Here is a 24,240-nt window from a genome sequence, read left to right on the forward strand (position 1 = left end):
TGGAGGGGCAACTTTTCACACAGACAGTGGTGCGTGTATGGAATGAACTGCCAGAGAAAGTGGTGGAGGCTGGTACAATTACAGCATTTAAAAAGGCATCCGGACGGGTATCTGAACAGGAAGGGTTTCGAGAGATATGGGCCAAATGCTGGCAAATGGGACTAGATTAGCTTAAGATATCTAGTTGGCATGGGCGAGTTGGACTGAAGGGTCTGTTTCCGTGCTGTACATCTCTATGACTCTACATAAAATTAAATGGAGGAGGATAGACGAAAAGTGAAAAGGGATGGTCACCTTGTTGGGATTGTGCTACATCTGAACAATGGGCCGAGGGGTGATAGATGGACTTTTAATTTACATAAATATAAGGTGTTGGAAAGCAAACCAGGGCACGATTTTTACAAACAAAAAGACCAAGGGGTGCAGGTACATGGTTCCTTGAAAGTGGAGTTGCAAATCGACAGGGTGGTTAAGATGGCATTTGGTAGCTTGCCTTCAATGGTCAGAACATTGAGTATAGGAGTTGGGACATCATGTTGTATCTGTACAGGTCATTGGTGAGGCTATCTTTAGAACACTGCATAAAATTCTGGTCTTCCTTCAATAGGAAGGATGTTGTTAAACTTGAGACGGTGCACAAAAGATTGACAAGGACGTTGCCAGGACTGGGAGCTACAGGGAGAGGCTGAATCGGTTGAGTTTTTTTTCTTGTGGAGCGTTGGAGGCTGAGGGGTGACCTGATAGAGGTTTGTAAAATCATGAGGAGTATGAATAGGGTGAATAAATATGGTCTTTTTCTTAGGGTGGGTGAGTCCAAAACGAGAGGGCATAGGCTTAAGGTGAGTGGGGAAATATTTAAAAAGGATCTGAATGGTACTTTTTTTACGTGTATGGAACAAGATGCTAGAGGTGCAGGAGGTGGCGGGTACAACTACAACATTTAAAAAGGCATCTGGACAGGTATATGAATAGGAAGGATTTAGAGGGATATGGGCCAAATGCCAGCAAATGGGACTAGATTGGGATATTGGGTTGGCACAGACGAGTTGGACCGAAGAGTCTATTTTCTGTGCTGTATGACCATGACTCTTTTTGCAGACCACAATCTTTCACATACAAATTCTCTTTTAGCAAGTACTCAGTTGCTTATGAAGAGTTCTCATAGGTTTGTAGATATACCTCATTCATTAACTCACATGAGGCATTTAAGAAGAAACTGACCAGGAGACATGGCCTCAAGGTTACAGGAAACAGGTTTAGAACTGAACGGAGAAGGAACTTCCTCACCCAGAGGGTTGTTTAGCCTATGGAATTCCTTGCCCAGGGAAGTAGTTGACGCTACTTCAGTAATCACTTTTAAAGCTAAGGTAGATACTTATTTGAAAAATAAAGGAATTAAGGGATATGGTGGAAACGCGGATAAGTAGAGTTGAGTCCACAAGAAGATTAGCCATGATCTTCAGTTGCGGAGCAGGCTCGAAGGGCCGGATGGCCTACTCCTGCTCCTAGTTCTTATGTTCTTCAAGGGAAGCTAAATAAGCATGGAGAGAGAATGGATGGTTATATTAATACTTAAAAGAAGAAAGGTGGGAGGAGACTCAAGTGAAACATAAATTACTTGCTGGGCTACATGGCCTGCATCTGTGTTGTACATTCTAAGTAGTTCAGTATGACGTTCAGCTGGGTAATGGTGCAAGAGTTAAGTATTGACTGCCATTGATTTTAAACACACCCTGCATTAGTCCAACCCAAAAGACACCTCAGGGAGTTAAGTTTATGTCCGAGGAACCTTGGATGACAAGAGAAGTGAAATATCTCGTCAAGATGAAGGAAGCTTACGGTTGAGGAAGCAAGGAACAGACAGTGCTCTGGAGGGTTACAAGGTAGCCAGGAAGGAACTAACGAATGGACTTAGGAATAGCTAGTAGGAGACACAAAAACACCTTGACAGGCAGGATTAATGAAACCCCAAGGCATTCTACACTTGAGGAACAAGAGGAGGGAACTTGTGCAGGAGTCAGAGGAGGTCCTTAATGAATATTTTGCTTCAGTATTCACTACCTTGACGTTTGTGAGGTCAGTGTGAAACAGGCTGATATGCTCGGACTGGTTGATGTTGAGGAGGAGGATGTGCTGGAAATTTTGAAAAACAAAGATAGATAAGTCATCTGGGCCAAACGGGATATAGCCAAGGTTTCTACGGGAAGAGATGCTACACCTTTGACGCTGATCGTGTGTCTTCACTGCCCACTGGAGTTATACCAGATGATTGAGGGTAACAACTGTTTTTTTTGTTCAAGAAAGGGAATAGGGATAACCCTGGGAATTATAGACCAGTCTTATGTCAATGGTGGGCAAATTATTGGAGAGGATTGAGAAACATAATTTATGATTATTTGGAAAAGCATAGCTTGATTAGAAATAGTCAGCATGGCTTTGAGAGGGGCAGGTCATGTCTCACAAACCTTATTGAATTCTTTGAGGATGTGACAAAACACGCTGATGAAGGTACAGCAGTAGATGTGGTTTACATGGATTTTAGCAAAGTGTTTGATAAGGTTCCACATGGTAGGCTCATTCAGAAAGTAAGGAGGCATGGATACAGGGAAAGCTTGCTGTCAGGATGCAGAACTGGCTGGTCTATAAAACACAGGGTAGTGGTGGATGGAAAGTTTTCAGCCTGGAGCTCCGTGACCAGTGTTGTGCCACAGGGATCGATTCTGGGACCTTGGCTGTGATTTTAATTAATGACTTGGATGAGGAAGTGGAAGGGTGGATTAGTAAATTTGCCCCTGACACAAAAGTTGGAGGAGTGTTGGATAATGTGGAGGGCTGTTGGAGCTTGCAACGGGACATTGACAGAATGCAAAGCTGGGCTGAGAATTGGCAGATGGAGTTCAACCTGGTTTTCATTAGTAGGGGGATTGAATTTAAAAGCTGTGAGGTTATGCTGCAACTCTATAAAGCCCTGGTTCGACCACTCTTGGAATATTGGGTTCAGTTCTGGTCGCCTCATTATAGAAAGGATGTGGAAGCTTTAGAGAGGGTGCAGAGGAGATTTACCAGGATGCTGCCTGGACCAGAAGGTATGCCTCATGAAGAAAAGTTGAAGTCGACAGGGATTTTCACATTGGAGTGAAGAAGGATGAGAGGTGACTCGTAGAGGTATACAAGATGAGGAGAGGCACAGATAGAGTGAATAACCAGAGACATTTTCCCAGGGCAGAAATGGCTATCACAAGGGAGCTTAATTTTAAGGTGACTGGAGGAAAGTTTCAGGGAGATGTCAGAGATAGGTTCTTTACACAGAGTGTGGTGGTTACATGGAATGCACTGCTAGCAGTGGTAGTAGTCAGAATCATTAGGGACATTTAAGCGACACTTGGATGATAGTAAAATGAAGGATATTTACGATAATTTGATCTTAGAGCAAGATAAAAGTTTGGCACAACGTTGAGGGCCAAAGGGCCTGTGCTGTACTGTTCAAATGCAACAGGACCTGGAGAATGTCCAGATTTCGTCTGACAAGTAGCAAGAACATTAGTTTCACACAAGTGCCAGGCAATGACCATCTCCAACGAGAGAATCCAACCATTGCCTCTTGACATTTGATGGCATTACTATCTCCAAATCCCCCACTATCAACATCATCGGGGTTATCAAGGACTAGAAATTTAATTGGACTAGTCATAGAAGAATGGGGCTGCAAGAGTGGGTCAGGGAAAAGGAGGCCTGCAGCAAGTGTCCTCCTGACTTCCCAAAGCCTGTCCAATATCTACAAAGCACAAGTCAAGCATGTGATGGAATACTCCCCACTTGCCTGAATGAGAGCAGCTCCAACAAGAAGTTTGACACTTTGCAGAACAAAGCAGCCTGCTTGATTGGCACCACATCCACAAACATTCACTCCCTCCACTACTGATGATCAGTAGCAGGATTGTGTACCATGTACAAGATGCACTGTACAAATTCTCAAAGGCTCTTTGGACAGCACTTCTGAAACCCACAATGACTACAATCTCGAATGACATGGAGATGCCGGTGTTGGACAAAATTAAAAATCACACAAACCAGATTATGACCCAACAGGTTTATTTGGAACTCCAAATAAACCTGTGAGGACTATAACCTGGTGTTGTATGATTTTTAACATATTGTAGAATGACAAGGGCAGCAAATAGATAAGAACAACAGCACCTGGAAGTTCTCCTCTAAGCCACTGACCATCCTGAATTGGAATTATATTGCAGTTCTTTTAAATGTTCCTAGGTCAAGAGCCTGGAGCTTCCTCTCTAATGGCAATGTCAATTTAACTACACCAAAAGGACTGCATCAGTTCAAGAAGGCAGCTCACCACCACTCAGTCCAGGGAAATTAGGGATGGGCAATAAATGTTGGTCCACAGCCCATTAACAAAAAAAATCGTGTTCAACTAAATGTGTCATTTTTTAAATTTCAATTTTTAATTCTTCAGATTTAATTTCTGGCAAAGCTCACTTTGTTAACTTGTTCCTTTTCTAAATATTAATACAAAATCTTAGTGCTTTCTGTCTAATTGTCCCTCATTAATTTTTTTGGTCATTCTATATCTTTTTTTTATATACTGTCCAATCTTCTGCTTTGCCAGCTGTCTTTGCACAATTGTGGGTTTTTTCCCCTTTTTGTTTGATACCAACATTAACATTTCTAGTTAACCAGGGATGGTGGATCTGTTATTTGGAATTCTAATTACTCTTTGGAATGCATCTAATCAGTACATTCGGAAATATCCCATAAAGATCTGCCACTGCATCTCTATTGACCGATCATTCACTCTAGTTTGCCAATTCACTTTTGCTAGCTTCGCTTTTGTGCCCTCATAATTTCCCTTTTTTTTGTGAATAGTCTTGGATCCACTCCTCTCTCCCTTACAAAAAGGGAAAATTTTTTGGTTTATTACCTCAGGATGCCTTCACAATAAGGAGATTAACCAATCAATTCTATCTCATTGTACAATATCAGGTTTCGATTAGCCTGCTAAATGGGGCCTCCATAACATGCTGCTCTACCCAAAAAAAATTCAATGGTTACTTTTGCCTATCTGAAATTTCCAGTCTTTATGCAGATTAGAATCTCCCAAGATTATTGCCATGCCTCTCCACAAGCTCGCATTCTTTCTTCCTTTATACTCCAACCTACCATGTGGTTATTGTTGGGGGGCCCATACACAACTCTCAAGTGACTTCTTGCCTGTATTGTTTCTCATTCCAAGCCAAATTGTTTCCACATCATGGTTTCCTGAACTTAGGTAATCTCTCCATTGCTAATACCATCACTAAACAAAAAGCATTCCCTCCCTCCCTCCCTCCCCCCCCCTCAAACACACACATCACCACCAAACATTTTCCTAGTTTCTGGTATTCCTCAAATGTCCTATACCCTTAAAGATTCAGGTCTCAATACATGGCATTATGAAGCCATGTCTCTGTAAGGGCTTCCAAATTATATTTATCAACCACCCCTTTTTCAAATTTCACATTGTTTCAGTTACTTCCCACAATTGATCTTGACTGCCAGTGCAGAAAAGTGCAAGGGACAGACAAGCATTAAAATGTCGTCAAGAGTATAAACCCATTTTAATGTTATAAAATATTTAGACCTACAAAACCAAAACTGGTTACAGGATAAAATCAATTTTGTATCCATCTTTTTTTAAAACAAATGTTCTTACCTCCTCCAACTACCAACCCCCCCAATCTTCAAAGAAATGTCTCCAGCTGTTGAAATATGGTTCCATCTCTGCTATCCATTTTTCAGATATGCCCAATCACCAAGAAAGCTTCAAGGGGAAAAAAGATAACCTAGCTAAACCCAACTCTCTCATCCAGCACCTGTATGCATGCACTCACTAATTGGAGTCAACGAGCAGCAATCAGCGAAACTTGGTCGACTTTCACCTTCCCTCACCCAAGATTACTTAGACCAATTACAGTTCCTTGTCAGTATTTTCTTCAAGACCAGGCAAATAGTGCCAGCAATTAAACCTGGGACCTTTTGTCCACCTTTGTACACAAACAGATCCAGAATTTACCCACAGATATTGAAGAACCAGAGATCCCCAGATTACATTTTCAAAAAACACTCCCTTATACTGTTTTTGCCTTACACCAGATTTAAGAATTTGCACCTATCAAGAATGATACATTTAACACAAGTTTATTTAAAGCATGTAACAGTACCTATTTCCACTGCTTTATCAATGTGCTCTGAACACAGAAGGGTCAATGATTTCATTGACTGAAAGGATCCAGATGCTGCTGCGCAGGGAAAGTGGTACGATCTTAAACATCCCTCCATCTGGCACTGGATGGTAGCTCCCAACCGTTTACAATACTCACATTTCTGTGAAATAAATATAAATAATCTTATAAATTACCTTTAACTTAACGATTTGCAAATCAAAAATCAGACAAACGTTCAGACCAAAGAACTATGTAAAGATTGGAGGACTGCATAACTACAGATTGCAAGGAGAAAAACAACAACTCTATAGGTTGCTGGAAAAATGCAATTACGACACATTTAATATCCCATCATGCCAGCTTGCTGTAGTTTCATCATTCTCTCATAGGATGTGGGCATCGTTCGCAAGGCCAATATGTGTTATCCACCCATAAGTGCCTGGGAACTAAAGTGTTTGCTGTGTCATTTTGAAGGGTAGTTAACAGTCACCATGTTACTATGGATCTGGAGTTCATGTACATCAGATGCGGTTCTAATGGAAATGAGTAAACCAGATGGATTTTCAGGAATCTAGCTTTTAATTCCAGATTTCGCAATCAAATTTAAATTCCACACCTGTCATGGTGGGATTCGAACGGTCTCCCCAGGTGCTAGCTTGAGCTTGTGGATTATGACCATGTCACCACTTTCCCCACATCAGTCACACCATGAATCAATTGCACAGTCAAGCAATGAAGGAAGTATAATCTACATTTTGGAAATGTGGTTAAAGTAAGTCGAGTCCTTCCTCAATCTCTGGGTGCCATTACAGTAAAGAGGCAGTTGAAGTGGTAGCTTCAATCAGTTTACTCATCCACAAGAGTAAACTGCTCTCAAAATGAATATTTAGAAGCAGCATGAAAGAAAAGCAAAATCGTTTGCGGCTCTGTATTTGTATCTTGTGGAATAAGAGATACACTCAAAATTATTCCAACTGCCTTCGGGCCTTCCATGATAATCTGGGAAGGTGGACGTTGACTGAATTGGAATTTAACACTGCTCTGCTTTCTTGGAGACTCCAGCAAAAAAAAAGTATAGACTTGTAGCTTTTAAGACACAGGAACAACCTCATTGCCACAAATATTAAAACATGACAGTATGAGAGTTGGTCCTTCCAGAAAATACCACTACAATGGTCAGCACTAAAACGGCATTAAAATAGCAAAAACAAATTTGTGCTCCAATACTCTAAGCTGTAACACTCAACATTAGTCAGTGTCCCTTAAGTTACCAGTTGGGAATGTGGTCCTTAAAAATTCAGTAAACTTTTAAAGGACAATTAATGTTTTGTCAATCAATGTTCTCCAAGATTCTAAAAGTTCAAAGAACCCAAAGTGATAAAATTTTGCCTCTTACCTGTGAGATACCTGAGATTACAGCTTTGTCCACATTGACCAGTTTTTGTCCCTCACCCTGTTCAACACCATTCGACCAGGCTGCACACCAATGATGAGCCCAGAAATGCCCTGTGGAGAAAAATATTAAGGATCAGAAACAAAAACTGTTCATGTAACAGCATGGTTTAAATTTCACACTTTTAGTGATTGCAATAATTGTGATGATTATGCTATGTCTGTTGTCTGCTCATGCACACTCAAGCACAAAAATCTAAATTCAGCAGTCATTAATTCCCCACTCCCCCATAGGGAAGTTGAAACCATCTAAATTGATCTCATCAAAAAAAAGCATTGAAAATAAGTACACATTACTGAATAAGATGTAAATGGATATTTAAACCATGTTGAATAGTAATTATGAACCTGGTACAAAGTTTCTGGATTTGAACTAACTTTATATTAATGGAATGCCAAAATTCTCCATGGATAGCAAAAAGTAATGGGTTTCCTAGAAAACTTTTTTAAAAAAGTGTTTGTAATATTTGAGTTTCCACTTTATTCCTACGTGCATGTCCCAATCTATTCAACTTTTCATAAAATGAATAAAAAGTCAAGGATAAACACTGCATTTTACTTTCTGGCTTGTTATGAAGACTCTGTGATTGGCTACTTGACCGACTTGATGACATCACAATAAAAGGTCCCCTTAATTTGATTCTGGCATCAGGTTTATGACCGTGAAGGTACAATTTACCACACAGAAAATCAATTTTTGTGGGCTGCTTTCTTCATGGTAATTTATTTCTAACAATGGAATTCATTTCAGTTGCTTTAAGACTAAAGTATTTATTTGTTGATCTAGTTTTAAATTAACATTTACATAAGAGAGAATAGAAAAGCTTTTTTTTTCACTCCAATGGAGGATCTGACAATACCTAGTACTGGTTAGAGAAATAAATCAAATGTCAACCATCTCAGATCACCAGTGAATTATTTTAGATGATTGCAGTGTTCAGGCTGGACTGAGTAACATTGAAAGTAGTAGTTTCATTCGGTACAGCAAATTAACCTCTCAACAACTAAACAGAATTCTGTTCAAAATGTATCATCAGTGTTTTTTGGGAGCACTAATGAATTCTGTAAAAGACACGGATGACAGCAAAATGATGTTGGAGCCAAGATCATCGATGTTAGATTTTTTTTTCTGCATTTTACATGTCAGGGTCAGATACACATCTGATTAGGCAATTAACAGGTTTGATGCAGGGGCAATGGTCATGATACAACAATGTACCTCAATCCAAATTTCACCAAGGAAGATTCTTCTACTGGCATGACATTTAATTTTTGCCATAGTGTTCTGAATAATGAATCATTTTTCTTGAAGACTTGCATTTGAGCCACATAGAACTCATTCAACTGGGACTCTATGGAAAGAAGACCTTTCTTGTCTGAGCTAATTTGAAACCCACGTCCTGGGCATAAAAGGCAGCGTGATGGTTTTGCATACTATTTCCAAAGATACATTCATGAGTGGGCACAATTTGCAGATATATTTTTACCATGGTTTTGTCCCAACACAATCTGTCTGATTACTGTAATGTTTTAGCATCAAAAAGCCAACTGAACCAGAATTCCTAGCATTAATCAAAAGTAACACCAAAGAACTCAACTATATACAAAAATAAATAGGGCTGAAATACGTTTGCAATGTCATTACAAGTTTTGGCAGCTGCACAGCACCTATCCTCCACGTAAAAAGAGGAAAAAATTCCCTTGCATTTAGCGCCTGATCTCAAAACATCTCATAGCGTTTCAATTAGAATTCATTACTTTGAAGTGCAGCAAAATTATGTCAGAAATGCATCAGTTATTTTGCGCACAGTAAGTTCTTCAAAATAGCAACGGGTCTACCGGCCGGTTAATTATATCTTTTGGTGCTGGCTGAGGGAAGAATGCTAGCCAAACATCAGGAGGAATTGATTGCTTGTCAAATAGTGCCACGTAACCTTCAAAAGTTACCTGAACCATTGGAAGTGGTAGACAAAGTCTCCAGATCATATCTCAACTAAATGTCGACGGAACACTCCCTCAGCAATGTGCTACAGCTTCACTCAGGATTATCAACTCAAGTGCTAGAATGAGCTTTGAAACAACAGTGCTGATTCAGGAATAAGTGAATTTTACCAACTGAGCCAAGCTGACAAATCACTGCATACAGCGAAGTAGTTTTCTGTTGAATCATTGCATACCAGAAAGTAAATAATATGATGCCCAAGTGGGTCAAATATAATACAACGGTATGGTGCAGAGCCAGAGACTAATGAAGTTGGAGACTTTTTAATCTAGTGTACAGGAAGTTACACAAATGTAACCAAAGATAAAGAAGATATAACAAAGATTGGGGGGGGGGGGAGGGAGGGAGAGGGAGAGGGAGAGGGAGAGGACTAGATACTCAACTTGGGGTCTTTGCTGGGGGAGGAAGAGAGGAAGAGAGGAAGAGGGGAGGAGGGGAGGAAGCTGGTAGTGGAGGCAGCGGCTGGAATCATCCAGAAATTGTGGTCCTGATCACCAGATAACCAAATGAAAAATGCACCTGCAGATGCAAAATAATGACAGGACCTTGGTCAGCTACTAGCGCAACTCAGACCCTTGTCACAAACTAATTCAAGTTCACAGAGTAACTCAAGTGTTAGTTCAATGCTGCAGCTCAACGTAACTTTATTTAAGCACAGAATTTGAGAAAACGACAATACTGGTGCAGTAGAAAGCAGTTTGAGGTCCTAGAGAGCATCTCTTTTATCTGCAGTTTATTTTCTTCAGCTTCTTGTTGAGTTAACAAAAATTTGTTTCATTTCAATACACTGGCATGAAGCTTCTTTTTTAAAAACACAAAACTTAATTCTGCACAAGAACATGATTATGATTTGTAAAAGACTCCATAGGCATATACAATTCTTGAGACTGAAGTTAAGGCAGCAGTAAAAGGGTACCATATACTCGCATTGTCATTACTGCTGAATTATTTTGGACTACTTGGAGATTCCATCATTTAAATTATTAAAAGATAAAAGATTTAACAGGACTAAAAAAACTAAAACGTTAAGGAATCCAAACTGTAAACTTTTCAACAAATTTATTGAGAGAAGAATTATGAGGAACAATTTTATAAAAATAGTTCTATAACAATACAAGAAACAATAATATTGAAATCAAGTTTTATAATTGTTTTGGGAAATTTTGGACTCTAAACAATAAAGAAAACAGTTTTTTTCACCTGTTGACTCAAAGAGAGCCATTGTTGTTGTACTTCTTTCAAAGCCAACTTGTACAAGCTCATCGGAGAGCCCCTCCATCCCTGAAACACTCGTGTGCCTTGATGTTGGACTGGCTTCCTTTGTAGTTCTGTTTGCCCCTCCATTTCCAAATTCATCCGACACAACCGATGGATCAAATTGCTTCAGCTCTCTTTGCCCATGTAGGCTCTGCTCTCCACAATTACAGAATACGCACAGCCTTTCCTCCAAGCTATATAGAAAGATGGTTTAACATTTAATTAATTCAAAACATTAGCAACAATCAATAAATTTCAAAAAAGAACAGGCACTCGAAGGAAACAAACTTGTAAGGCTGCGGCAGGGAATGGAACTGAGAAGATTGCTCAATGGATAGCCAGCAGCGACATGATGGGCAAAACAGCTTGACTTTGTGCACTATAGTTATGATTCAATTACCTTCATAACTGATCTTTTAATCACGCTACCAACAGCTGTTATCTTTATTATTTTCACTGCTTACATTAGCCAAGTTGTACTCATCTTTAAAATACAACTGCTCAGAGTAATAGAGTGTATTGGCCACAAGTTCAGAAAACTTTTGATTCCTTTTCAACCATTGCTCCATAAGTCAAATTATTTGCCACTCAAACAAAATCAGAAGTATGCAGCAAAATCTGCATCATGAAAAAGTAATGCTGGTTACAAATCTAAACTAAAACAATTACTTCACTCGATGCAGGTGCATTTTTAGTGTATTGTTCAGTTCATTGCAAATCTCTATCTTAGTAGAATTCAGAATGTGCTCATTTTTCCACTATACACAGTGTAAGGATTAAACACCTTGAAATTATGAAATTTACATTTTATTCTCACTGCCAGAGTTTATTGCTACTATCTATTTCCTTTCTACCTCTACTATTCACAGATGCTGGCTCCGGTTTCCTCCAAGCTTACCTTTTCATCACAAACTCAAATCTTCTTTATAAATTAAGGGAAACTGGTAAATATTGGAATTTAAACTTGCTACAACACACCAGTGGGACTCAAATTCATGCCAAGTTTTAGATTTCATCTGTGCTCGAGGGCAGAGTACTAACAGAGCCAAAAGCTTTCTCAATACCTTGTTTTTTGGGTGGCAGAAGGGAATGATAAAACAGAAGTGAGCCAACTCACTAAAAACAATACAAAACTACCAAGACACACAAACAGGACAACCTGAAACGTACCAAAGGTTGAGTCAAAGAACACATATTGCAATAAAAGTATAACAAAAGTACTTTGCCTACAAAATGTATTAAAAGCAGATTCAGAGATCTCGAAGAAAGGCAAGGACAAACTTTCATAACGCTACAGAATATCCTTCACCCTGTCCCAAATAAAATGATGAAATACTGCCACTTATCATAAATTAGTCCCTACTGAATAAGGCAAATATGAATTGTGGATTTTCCCCCCTCAAAAACTTGGAACAATACCCTCAGATTCCAAGACATCTCTTGCATATTTCCCCTCTTACCTGCACTGCTCCTCGTGCTGCTCTTTCAAAACATGCTCTGACGTTTCTTCTCGTTTTGTGCAACCACGAGATGCAGACGGATCAGCTTCTTCATCTTCTGCTAAAGAACTATTTTCAGCAGAGTCAATGTTCATAGCTGTAACAGAAAATGAAATTGTGCTGTTAACCCTGAATGCATTATAAATTATTTTAAACACTCTTTCAGAGATATTTATTGCACAAGTCATTATCTACCTTTTCGTTACCTTTGGACTTACAACTTTAGGACACACTGTCAGTGAATGTATCGTCCAAGAGAGTGCAGTTGCCATCAACACCAGGAATGTACATACTGGAATCACTTATTTATTTTAATATCAATAGCAAACTTTACCAAATTAACAAGTAGTTTAGAATAAGAAGTCTAAGTTTCTGCTAAGAAACAAAGTCTAAAAATCCATACCAAGTCAAATTGAGAACAAAAATGCAGGAATGGGATTTACTGAACTCAATTCAAACAGCATATCTAAGCAGTTACTCATGTTCTACACTCAAAATTAACTGTAATCTGCTAACCAAACAACTCAAATGAGTAAAATCGCAAGCAAGATATAATAGCTGTCGAAAACAAAAGCACCATTCATTATTGAGGAAGTGCTTGAGAACATAACACAGCACAAGCCCTTCAGTCCTCGATGTTGTACTGACCTTTTATCCTATTCTAAGATCAGACTAACCTACATACCTTTCATTGTATTGTCTTCCTTATGCCTATTCAAGAGTTCCTTAAACTTCCTTAATGTATCTGACTCTACCACCACTGCTGGCAGTGCATTCCACGTACCCACCACTCTGTGTAAAAAACCTACCTCTGACATCTCCCCTAAACCTTCCTCCAATCACCTTAAAATTATGCTCCCTCTTGATAGACATTTCTGTGATGGGAAAATGTCTCTGGCTATCCACTCTATCTATGCCTCTCAACATCTTGTGCACCTCTATCAAGTCACCTCTCATCCTTCTTCACTCCCATGAGAAGAGCCCTAACTCCCTCAACTTTTCTTCATAAGACAATTCCTCCAGTCCAGGCAGCATCCCTGGTAAATCTCCTCTGCATCCTCTCTAAAGTTTCCACCTCCTCCCTATCATGAGGCAACCAGAACTAAACACAATATTCCAAGTGTGGTCTAACCAGGGCTCAATAGACCTGCAGCATAACCTTGCAGCTCTTAAACTCTATCAACTTGGGTGGGAAGTTTGAGGGATCTACAGACATGGACCTCAAGATCCCTCTGTTTCTCCACACTGCCAAATTCTGTCTTTAACTCTGTATTCTGCATTCAAATTTGACCTTCCAAAGTGAATCACTTCACACTTTACCAGGTTGAACTCCATACAGTTGCCCATGTTTATTCACTTTGGTTATGTCTCACAGTCAGTGTACCTTTAAGAGACATGCTCACCATCTCATTGCCGTAGCAGAGAAACTGACTGGTGGGTATAAAGGTCTCTGAGGCAATCTTACTTGGGATCATTTGAAACATGACATGTTATTAAAAGCGCATTGCTCTTTGTAACCAAATAGCTCAATATCAGACCAGATACTTGTCGCTTTCAATGCAATGTTTGTGCATATTATTGAGCTCTAACAAATGTCGTTTTGATTCTTAAAAAGTAACTTAATAAAATTTCAGTTTCTGGTCCAAGTTACACAATGTTCTCAACTGCAGCAGTGCAGATGTTCCATATGACCTCAAAACTCTGGGTCAAAATAAAAATTGGTGGGGGGGGGGGGCGAGAAAGAGGAGGAGGAGGAGAAAATCAGCCAAGGTTCTCACTTATAATAACTACTTAGTATGCGTATGTGCTGGACTGCATATGTATAGATACTACATGAGTACATGACTCGTTAAGTAGCTTATCAATGTTCACTGACTCAGTTCAAACAAGGAGAATGGCCACTTAAGGAACGTATGAATACAAGGGGCCATCAGCTTCTATTGAATCTCGTCTAAAAGTCACTTCTTAGGTGAGGGTTGAAAACAAATCTGCATGATATCAAATTGGCACAGAAAAATGTTAGGATGTTGAAGCATCTATTAGAAGCTAATTTGGAGCCCAACCTTCGAGATCATGCTGAGCCTATCAATGCTTTGGTTAGGCCACGTTTAGAGTACTGTATACAATTCTGGTCACAGCAACACAAATGGCCAATCAGTACAGGAATGAATAACTAGGAAAAGATGACATCTCTTGGAAATGTATGAGATAGTAAACTCAAATGAAGGCAATCCTACTGAACTCAATGATGGAGTGCAGCATATCAAAAAGTGGTGGCAGGTGTTGGGTGAAGGAGAGAGTGCACCATGATCTTAATCATAAAGATGTGACTTTGATTGGGGCTTAGAGGGCAGAAACCCAACCAGAAAACCAAACTGGAAATTTAGTCCTGGTTGGAGGTGAAGAAAGGAACACCAGCAACGTGACAATAGTAGCAAAGATAGAGAAGTCAAGGATGGAACCTTTTCAGAGTGGGGTGATAATGACAGTTTTGACACTCATTGAGAAAGAACTATTCACAAGGTCAGTTAGCATGAAACCCAGGAATGAAAACTGAGGAGTTACCACTTTGTGTCTCATGGATAAAATACATTTAGGGAAATGACAGAAACTGGAGGAAACTGAAAATTCAGAAATAGGGTGAGAGAAGGTTTGACTTGATGAGCAAAGAGTAGGACGGGAAGTAGAGGCAGATGAATGGCGAGAGTCCATCTTAAATGAATGAGATACTCAAACTTATGGCTAGCAAAAATGGACAGGACAGGAGTTCAAGAAGCAGTTAGTAATGCAGAATGATTCTGGAATAAATGAGTTTTTAATAAACAGCAAGACCGGGGGGGGTGCTTGGTGTGGTCCAGCAAGATGCAGTGTTGAGCTGCAGATACGTTTTGAGTTTGCACTGCTGACAGCATACGACAGATGCCACACAGGGTGAGGATGGAGACAGGACGACAGTAAGTGGTGAGGAAGAATACCAAACGTAGTCAAAACAGTCTCCTCCAAGATCAAGAATGTGAGATTTGAGGCTAAGAGGTCAAGTGAGGGCTATGCATACAATTAAGGAGAGTTCACAGGAAGACAAGGCAGCAGTGAAATCACAGAAGAGAGGTTGAATAGATATAGACAGAGCAGAGGGAGGATATTTTTGATGCATCCCTATCTTTTTAGGGCACAAACACATTCGCCATGAGATTTTGTAGCAAGGTGGTCTGTGAACAGTACTGTTATTACCATCAACTTAAAAGGTACACAAAGCAGTTAGCTCAAATTTTGACCATGGAGCACAGTAGAGAAGAAAAAGCAGAGGACTCAAACAGCACAGGCTTGAAATGATTTGACACCAAAAGCTATACCCAAATTTTCTCTGTTCCTAATGATTGCATACATTCATCCTGAAATGCAACACTAAGAAGGGCCTTCCAAATTAGACAGTTCAAATGGCAGGATACAATACCTAATTTTTAGTGTGTTAAATGGGCCATATGAAATTCCAACTGGAGTCATATATCACGATCTGGACAAACCAAAATTTGCTAGTACTTACTCGGGAGCCCTTAGAGAGCAAAAGCAAGAGCTTTCCTAAGCAGCAGTGAGTATAGAGACACAGATGAGGGTGGTTGAGAAGTTTAAAAAAAAGCAAGTTATTTAGACAAGGCAGGCAAGAGCAAGTCAGAGAACACAGTAACTTTGAAGAATTAAACTGCATTTATTTCAATGCAAGGGGTCTCAAATGCAAGGCAGACAAGCTTAGGGCATGGTTGGGAACATGAGACCGGGACATCACAGCTACTACGGAGACATGGCTCAGAGATGGACAGGACCAGCAGCGTGATGTTCCGAGGTTTAGATGCCATAGAAAGGATAGAAAAGGAGGCAAGGCACGAAGGGGAGTGGTGCTTTTGCTTAGGGGAAACATCACTGCTGTACTTACAAGGATATTTGTGAGGGATCATCCAGTGAAGCTATATGGGTGGAACTCTGAAATAAGGAGGGGATGATCACCTTCATGGGATTGTACAATAGCCCTCCCCACCCCCCAACAATCAGCAGAAAACTGAGGAGCAAATATGTGGAGAGATCTCAGATATTTGCATGTGTAATAGGGTGATAGTAGCAGGGTATTTTACTTTTCCAAACATAAGACTTGGACTACCATAGTGTTAAGGGCTTGGATGGGGATAAATTTGTTACATGTTGAAGAAATTTTTAATCAATATGTAGATGTACCTACCAGAGCAAGAGCAAAACCTAACCTTCCCTTGGGAAATAAGGCAGGACAGAAAGTGGAAGAGCACTTTAGGACTAGTGATCATAAGTCGATTAGTTTTAAAAGTTAAAGTTCTAAATTGGAGGAAGGGCAATTTTGATAGTATAAGATAGGAACTTTCAAAAATCGACTGGGGGAAGACTGATCGCAGGGATGACTGGCAAGTCAGAGACTTTGAAATGTGGGATAACAAGTTCAGAGACAGTATGTTCCCATTAGTGAAGATTAAGGATGGTAGGAGTAGGGAACAATGGATGAATAAAGATAGTGAGGCTCTCGTCAAAAATAAGGAGGAGGCACGTATCAGGTGTAGCCAACTGGGATCAAGTGGAATCTTGAAGGGTATAAAAGGGGGGTAAGGGCAATCCTAATAGGAAAATTAGGAGGGCAAAAAGGGGAAATGAGATAGCCTTGGCAGATAAGATTAAGGATAATGCAAATAGATTCCACAAGTACATTAAGAGCAAAAGAGCAACTAGGTAGAAAATAGGGCTGCTTAAAGATTAAAGTGATTGTGGAACCACAGGAAATGGAAGATACTAAACGAATATTTCATGTCAGTATTTACTGCAGAGACAGACATGGAGGCTAGGGAATTCAGGGAAATAAATACTGATGTCTTGAAAACAGTCCACATTACAGAAGAGGTTGTGCTGGAGGTCTTAAAACACAAAGGTGGATAAATCTCCAGGACCCGATCAGGCATATGCCAGGATGTTGTAGGAGGCAAGGGAAGAAATTGCTGGGCCACTAACAAAGATATTTGTATTACCTACAGCCACAGGTGAGGTGCCGGGAAGGATGGCTGATGTTGGGCTTCCAGGACAAGCCTAGGAACAATAGAACGGTGAGTCTGATATCTGTGGTGGGTAAGTTGTTGGACAGGATTTTGAGAGATAATATTTATATGCCCTTGGAGAGGCAAGGACTGATTAGTGATAGTCAATATGGCTTGGTGCGTGAGGAATCACTAACTTGACTGAGCTTTTTTTCAGGGCATGACCAAGAAAGTAGATGACGACAAAGTGGTAGTCGTTGTCAACGTGGACTTTAGTAAAGCCTTCAACACAGTTCCGCGTGATAGACTGGTTAGTAAAGTTAGATCACATGGGATTCAAGGAGAGCTTGACAAGTCGATACAAAATTGGCTTGATGGAAGGAGACAGGGGATGGTGAAGGATGGGACTGGAGGCCTGTGACCTGCAGTGTTCCGCAGGGATTTGCACTGGGTTCACTGTTGTTGTCATTTATATAAACGATTTGGAAGAGAATATAGGAGACATGGTTAATAAGTTTGCGGATGACACCAAAATGGGTGGTATAATCGACAGTGAAGGTGGTTATCTAAGATTACAAAGGGATTTTGATTAATTGGGCCAATGGGCTGAAGAGTAGCAGATGAAGTTTAATTTGGATAAATGCAAGATGTTGCATTTTGGTAAAACGAACAAGGGCAGGATTTACACAGTTAATGGTAGGGCCCTGGGTAGTATAGTCTAACAGAGACACCTAGGGGTTCAGGTACATAGTTCATTGAAAGTTGCGCCACAGGTAGACAGGTTAAAGTGGTGTTTGGCGCACAAGTCTTCATTGCTCACACCAAGGCCTATAAGACGTGGGACATCATGCTACAGCTGTACAGGATGTTAGTGAGGCCTCTTCTGGAGTACTGTGTACAGTTCTCGTCGCCCTGCTATAGGAAGGTTATTATTAAATTGGACAGGATGCAGAAAAGATTTACCAGGATGTTACTGGGACTGGAGGGTTTGTGTTCTAGGGAGAGGCTGGACAGGGTGGGACCTTTTTCTCCCCTGGAATGTAGGAGGTTGAGGGGTGACCTTATAGAGGGCTATAAAATCATGAGGGGCATAGATAAAGGTGAAAAGCAGAAAGTCTTTTTCCTAGGTTAGGACAGTTCAAAACTAGAGGGCATATTTTTACAGTGACAGGAGAACGATTTAAAAGGGTCCTGAGGGGCAACTCTTTCACACAGAGGGTGGTTCATATGTAAAATGAGCTGCCAGAGGAAGTGGCAGAGGAGAGTACAATTGCAATATTTTAAAGCCATTTGGACAGATACATGAATAGGAAAGGTTTAGAGCGATAATGGCCAAAACACAGGTAAACAGGACTAGTTTACGTTAGGAAACTTGGTCGGCATGGACGAGTTGGACTGAAGGGTCTGCTTCCATACTTTATGACTCCGACTCTATGACAGTAGGCACAGGAGATAAATCAACGAAACAGCCAGCTCTTCAAGAGTCAGTGATAAAAAAAATGGGCTGACTGGTCCCCTTTGGTGCTACAATGGCTTTCGGAGTCTACACTAGCATTTGTGCTTTATTTGAAAACACTTTAGCGAATAGGTTTAGCAATTAAAACTTTGCGAACACTAACACAGCGATATTGAGCCACCTTCTGAAGAGAACAATCGTGTGCGAGCATTGATAAAATGAATAACAGAAGCAAGCTTAAAAATGATTTATCCTTGTGTTTCCTGAGATAGCTTAACAAGTGAAAACATCTTCTTGAATACAAAGGTTCACCTACAGTTGAAAGCAGACAGAAATCATAAGTACATTGGGTGAATTAAAGTCTCAGTGTTCTGTTCGTTGATTGAAGTTGAACAATGTGAGTAATTGGTTTAGATACTATGTTCTAATTTTATAAGTGGCAATGTAAGATAGGACTTAGATGCACAGTTACTGTTCAGCCCTCCAAGCCTGCTCTGGCACCGATTACGATTGTGGCTGATCGGACTGTGGTCTTAGCTCCACTTTCTTGTTTGCACCCCATAATCCTGGATGCCCCTGTCTATTACAAATCTGTTTAACTGAGCCTTGAGTATAAGGCAAATGAGAGCCAGAGATACACTGTTCCAAGTCAAGTGGGAGAAGCAAGCTGAACAGAATGGAAGGACAGGGAATGCAACACGATGAGGGGCATTTGAGATCACGTGTGAACAAATAGCAAAACAGTTGGTGATGATTGTGGAAAAGAGAGATCAGTCCAGAGAGTATGAATGCCAGAATATCACTCAGCTCTGTTGAAAGCTCAACCAAGAAAACCAGACAAAAATGGTGAACTGAGTTCGTGGTCTGAAGTTCCTCATTCTTAAATTGAGTCCCCTAATTCCAAAGTGGAAACATCCTCTCAGAAGCCAACCTGTCAAGTCCCCTCAGGATCTTACATGTTTCAGTTTGATAATCTCATTGTTCTAAACTGCAATGGGTACATGCCCAACTGTTCAACCTTTCTTAAGTCCTCTATGCCAGGAATGAGTCAATTGAACCTTCTCTGAACTGCGAACACAATCATATCCTTTTTGAAAAGGAGAACAAAACAGTACACAGTACTCCAGACGTGGTCTCACGGAGGCCTTGTACAGTTGCAGTCAAAATTTCCCTACTTTTATATTCCACTCTCCTTATAATAAACAGCATCCTATTTGCCTTCCTAATGCATCACAGGAAGGTTTACAAAACAAAGAACTCAGAATCCTAAAGGTAACAGCTTGCAATTACTACAAATTACAGCTTAGTATGTATTTATTAAAATGTTCAGCATTTGCCACGATAGATTACTGTGCAGTACAACTTTCACACTACAAAAGCATCCATGTGATTGTATTTCAACAGGAGGAGCCCAAAATGAGAGTTTCAATCTTTCCAGTGCTTAGCTTAAGGTAAAACTGACTTTCTAAAAAGCTGCAGAGAACACAGATCCTGTAGATAAAATGTCACTTCAAAAGAAGGATTTCCTGAACCTAGATCTGCTTAGCTGTTGATCAGTTGAATATAGGCTGGCAGAGAAATGTCTTTGAAGCTGTTCATTAGCAGTTCTATGCAGGTCAGCAAACAATTTTGAAGTACAGAAATGACTGACCACAATATAGTGATGAGATGTTTTAATGGCTAATTTCGGTGCACGTTCAAAAGGATACAAAATTCACACGTGACCCAGACTTTCCTCCAGTCAGGAGCCATTCTAATTGGACAGGATAGAAAAGCCACTCAAAGTCATACAAAACAAAGTGAACCACATTTTGTGATATTAACTTTATGTTACACATTAGTGTGAAAGGCCTTTGGATATTCAAAAAGAGGCTGAAAGACAATTATTTTGGGCAAGTAAAATCACACAATTATGTTTTTTTTTTGCAAGCACACATGGGGAAGGTCCCAAAAGCAAGGGGAGCATGAAATAGATTTAAAGGGAGGGAATATGGGAGAATACACAACTGAATGCCGGAGCATTAAAACAAAAAGGAAAGTGAGAGGTAGTAGTGAAAAAGGCAGAGTAATCAGCGCACATTCGAATGCTATCAGATAAACTGCAACACAGTATTTCAATACTGATGCTGCTAAGTGGTCAGGTTTTGACTGACAAACAAAGCACACCAGGGCTCGTACAGAATGAGCACACACAAACACCGAACACCAACAGTAAACCAGACCTGTGGCATTTGTGCAATTATCTTCATTACTTGATTCCATTCCATCCATGCTGCACTTTTTCCAGAATCCACACCCCTTACTGAAGCACCTGAAAAATAAATTAGGAGACAGTGTTTTTGCATAGAAACAGAAGGCGCATGCTTAAAAAAAACAAAGATACAATGCTGGCATTGTGCTTTGAACTGGGGTGGAGTGGAGGGGATGAACCACACTGTGCTTCCCTCACAAATGAACATGTCCAGGGCTTCATACCCTTGATGTACAATTCTCATACCAACCTTTACCAATCAAATGTACTTCACATTGAGCAATGTTTATCAAAGATCCCTGGAAATAGCCAAATACCAGGATCTAATAACTATTCTACCAATAAAACAAATTCTTTTTATTTTAGCTTTCAATACATTACACAACAGGATTAGGTAGTTCAGCCTTCAAGCCTGTCATGGTTGATCCATAACTTAACTCCACCAACCAGTCCTGGGTAGCTACTTACAAGTTAGGAGGAAGAGATTGTATTACTATACAGTTAATGTCAAGAGTCGCTACAAGTTTCATAAATCCGCTGTGAGAATTAAAAGTAAAAGAAAAGGTAATGGATTCAAATTGGAGAAGCCCACTAATACTACATTACATGCTAATATTACAAATATTGCTAACACAAGTCAGCAAGATGCTTTGTTTCTCACCTTGTCAGTTCAAGAAGGGAACTTGCCCAAACTAGGTGGAGGGTTTGCAAATTATATATTTTTAAAAGGAGGAAAATCAACCCATTCCATCATTTAACTAGATCGTAGCTTATCAGTGGCAACTAACAAGGAAACATAGAAAATAGGTGGAGTAGGCCATTCAACCCTGCACCACCATTCAATATCATGGCTGATCATGCAATATCAGTACCCCACTCCTACTTTCTCTCCAAACCCTTGATCCCTTTAGCCGCAAGGGCCACATCCAGCTCGGTCTTGGATACATCTAACCAACTAGCCCCAAGAGCTTACTATAGAAGAGAATGCCACAGGTTTACAATGGAGTGAAAAAATTCTTCCTCATCGCGGTCCTCTTACCCTTATTCTCAGACTGTGACCCCTAGTTCTGGACTTCCCCAACACTGAGAACATTCTTCCTGCATGTAGTCTGTCCAGTCCCACCAGGATTTTATGTTTCTATGAGATCTGCCCTTATTCTTCCAAATTCAAGCGAGTACAGGCCCAGTCGATCCAGGTTATCTTCATATGTCAGTCCTGCCATCCTGGGAATCAGTCTGGTAAACCTTCACTGGACTCCATCAACAAGAAGATTAGGCGGCCAAAACTGCACACAATACTCAAGGAGTGGCCTCACCAAGGCCCTGTGTAATTGTGGCTAGACATCCCTACTCCTATACTCAAATCCTCTTGCAATGAAGGCCAGCATGCCATTAGCTTTCCTCACCACCTGCTCCAGCTGCATACCAACCTTCACAACTGTTCCACTATGACACCCAGGTCTCGTTGCACCTCACCATTCAAATAATAATCTGCCTTCCTGTGTTTGCCAAAAAGGATAAATGTGGGCGGCACGGTGGCACAGTGGTCAGCACTGCTGTCTCAGTGCCAGAGACCCGGGTTCAATTCCCAACTCAGGCGGCTGACTGTGTGGAGTTTGCACATTCTCCCAGTGTCTGCGTGGGTTTCCTCCGGGTGCTCCGGTTTCCTCCCAGTCCAAAAATGTGCAGGTCAGGTGAATTGGCTACGCTAAATTGCCCGTGGTGTTAGGTGCAGGGGTAAATGCAGGGGAATGGGTCTGAGTGGATGCGTTTCGGCGGGTTGGTGTGGACTTGTTGGGCCGAAGGGCCTGTTTCCACACTGTAAGTAATCTAATCTAAAATCTAATCACACTAATCCACATTATATTGCATTTACCAAATATTTGCCCACTCCGCCAGCCTGTTCAATTCAGCCTGCAGCCTCTTAGCATCCTCCTCACAGTAGACACTGCCACTCAGCTTAGCGTCTTCTACAAATCGAGATATTACATTCAATTCCTTTGGCCAAATCATTAATGCATATTGTGAACAGCTCGAGTCCCCACACCAAACCCGGCGGTACCCTAGTTGTCACTGTTTACCACTGTGAAAAGGACCCATTTATTCCAACTCTCTGTTTCCTATTTGGCAAACAGTTCTCTATCCACATAAATACATGACCTTCAAAACCATGAGCTTTAAGTTTGCTTACTAATCTCATGTGGGATCTCGTCAAAAGCCTTTCAAAAGTCCAGATACACAACATCCACTGATTCACCCTTGACAACTCTACGAGTCACATCCTCAAAGAATGAGATTTGTCAAGTATGATTTCCTTTTAGTGAATCCATGCTGACAGAGTAATTCTGTCACCGCTTTCTAAATACTCAGTTATTACATCCTTAATAATTGACTCTATCAAACTCCCTGCTCTCTGCCAGCAGGAGGATCACCATCCAAATCCTTTCAGGCGCCTTCTCCCAGCCCGAGGGGATCCATCTTGAAAGTCACCTTGGCTTCCAACTAAACCATGGAATTATGGGTGTGCTTTTTGCAGCTCAGCAACTCCCACAGAATTTCCAGGAACAGCAACATCTCTACATGCCCTTCATCAATCTGACCGAGGCTTTTGACTCAATCAGGATGCGCTATGGAATGCCCTGTCAAAGGCCAGATTTCCAGTGAAATTCATCAACATTCTCAGTCTCCAACACAAGATGTTGACAATAGTCCTTCCCAGCAGTAAAAATGACAGAATCCTTGAGGTCAAGATAGAGGTCAGGCAGGAATCCGTCGTCACTCCCACCCTTTTCTCCATCTTCATTACCACTATTCTCCATCCTGTCATCACTTCCCAGCAGTGTGGACATTTTTCCATCCATAGACACTTTCGACCTCAAGCACTTGCAACCAAGAAAATTACACGAACCTCATTTGCTGAACTTTAGCATGTGGATGACAAGGTCAACTGTGCTCTCTCGGAAGAGAGTCTTCAAGCCCCACTTAATGCCAACACAGGAGCATATCAAAGAAACGGCCATGGCCTCAACCTCAACATGACCCATCCCAACTTAAAAC

At 40.7% G+C, this 24,240-nt stretch overlaps 1 protein-coding gene across 19 annotated transcripts in view; it reads right to left on the reverse strand.

Moving 5' to 3' along the window:
- The window catches only part of kmt2d (lysine (K)-specific methyltransferase 2D), a 247,467-nt gene that overhangs the window by 162,128 nt on the left and 61,099 nt on the right, over positions 1 to 24,240 (reverse strand). For all 19 annotated transcript variants that reach the window (XM_072566973.1, XM_072566979.1, XM_072566978.1 and 16 more), the window contains 5 exons: positions 21,155 to 21,243; positions 12,393 to 12,528; positions 10,876 to 11,126; positions 7,618 to 7,727; positions 6,219 to 6,381 (listed from right to left, as the gene is read on the reverse strand). In XM_072566973.1, the coding sequence (XP_072423074.1) occupies positions 6,219 to 6,381; positions 7,618 to 7,727; positions 10,876 to 11,126; positions 12,393 to 12,528; positions 21,155 to 21,203 (709 nt within the window). In that variant the 5' untranslated portion in view covers positions 21,204 to 21,243. The remainder of the gene's footprint in view (positions 1 to 6,218; positions 6,382 to 7,617; positions 7,728 to 10,875; positions 11,127 to 12,392; positions 12,529 to 21,154; positions 21,244 to 24,240) is intronic.

This window comes from Chiloscyllium punctatum, chromosome X (genome assembly GCF_047496795.1).
Source record: "Chiloscyllium punctatum isolate Juve2018m chromosome X, sChiPun1.3, whole genome shotgun sequence".
NCBI lineage: Eukaryota > Metazoa > Chordata > Chondrichthyes > Orectolobiformes > Hemiscylliidae > Chiloscyllium > Chiloscyllium punctatum.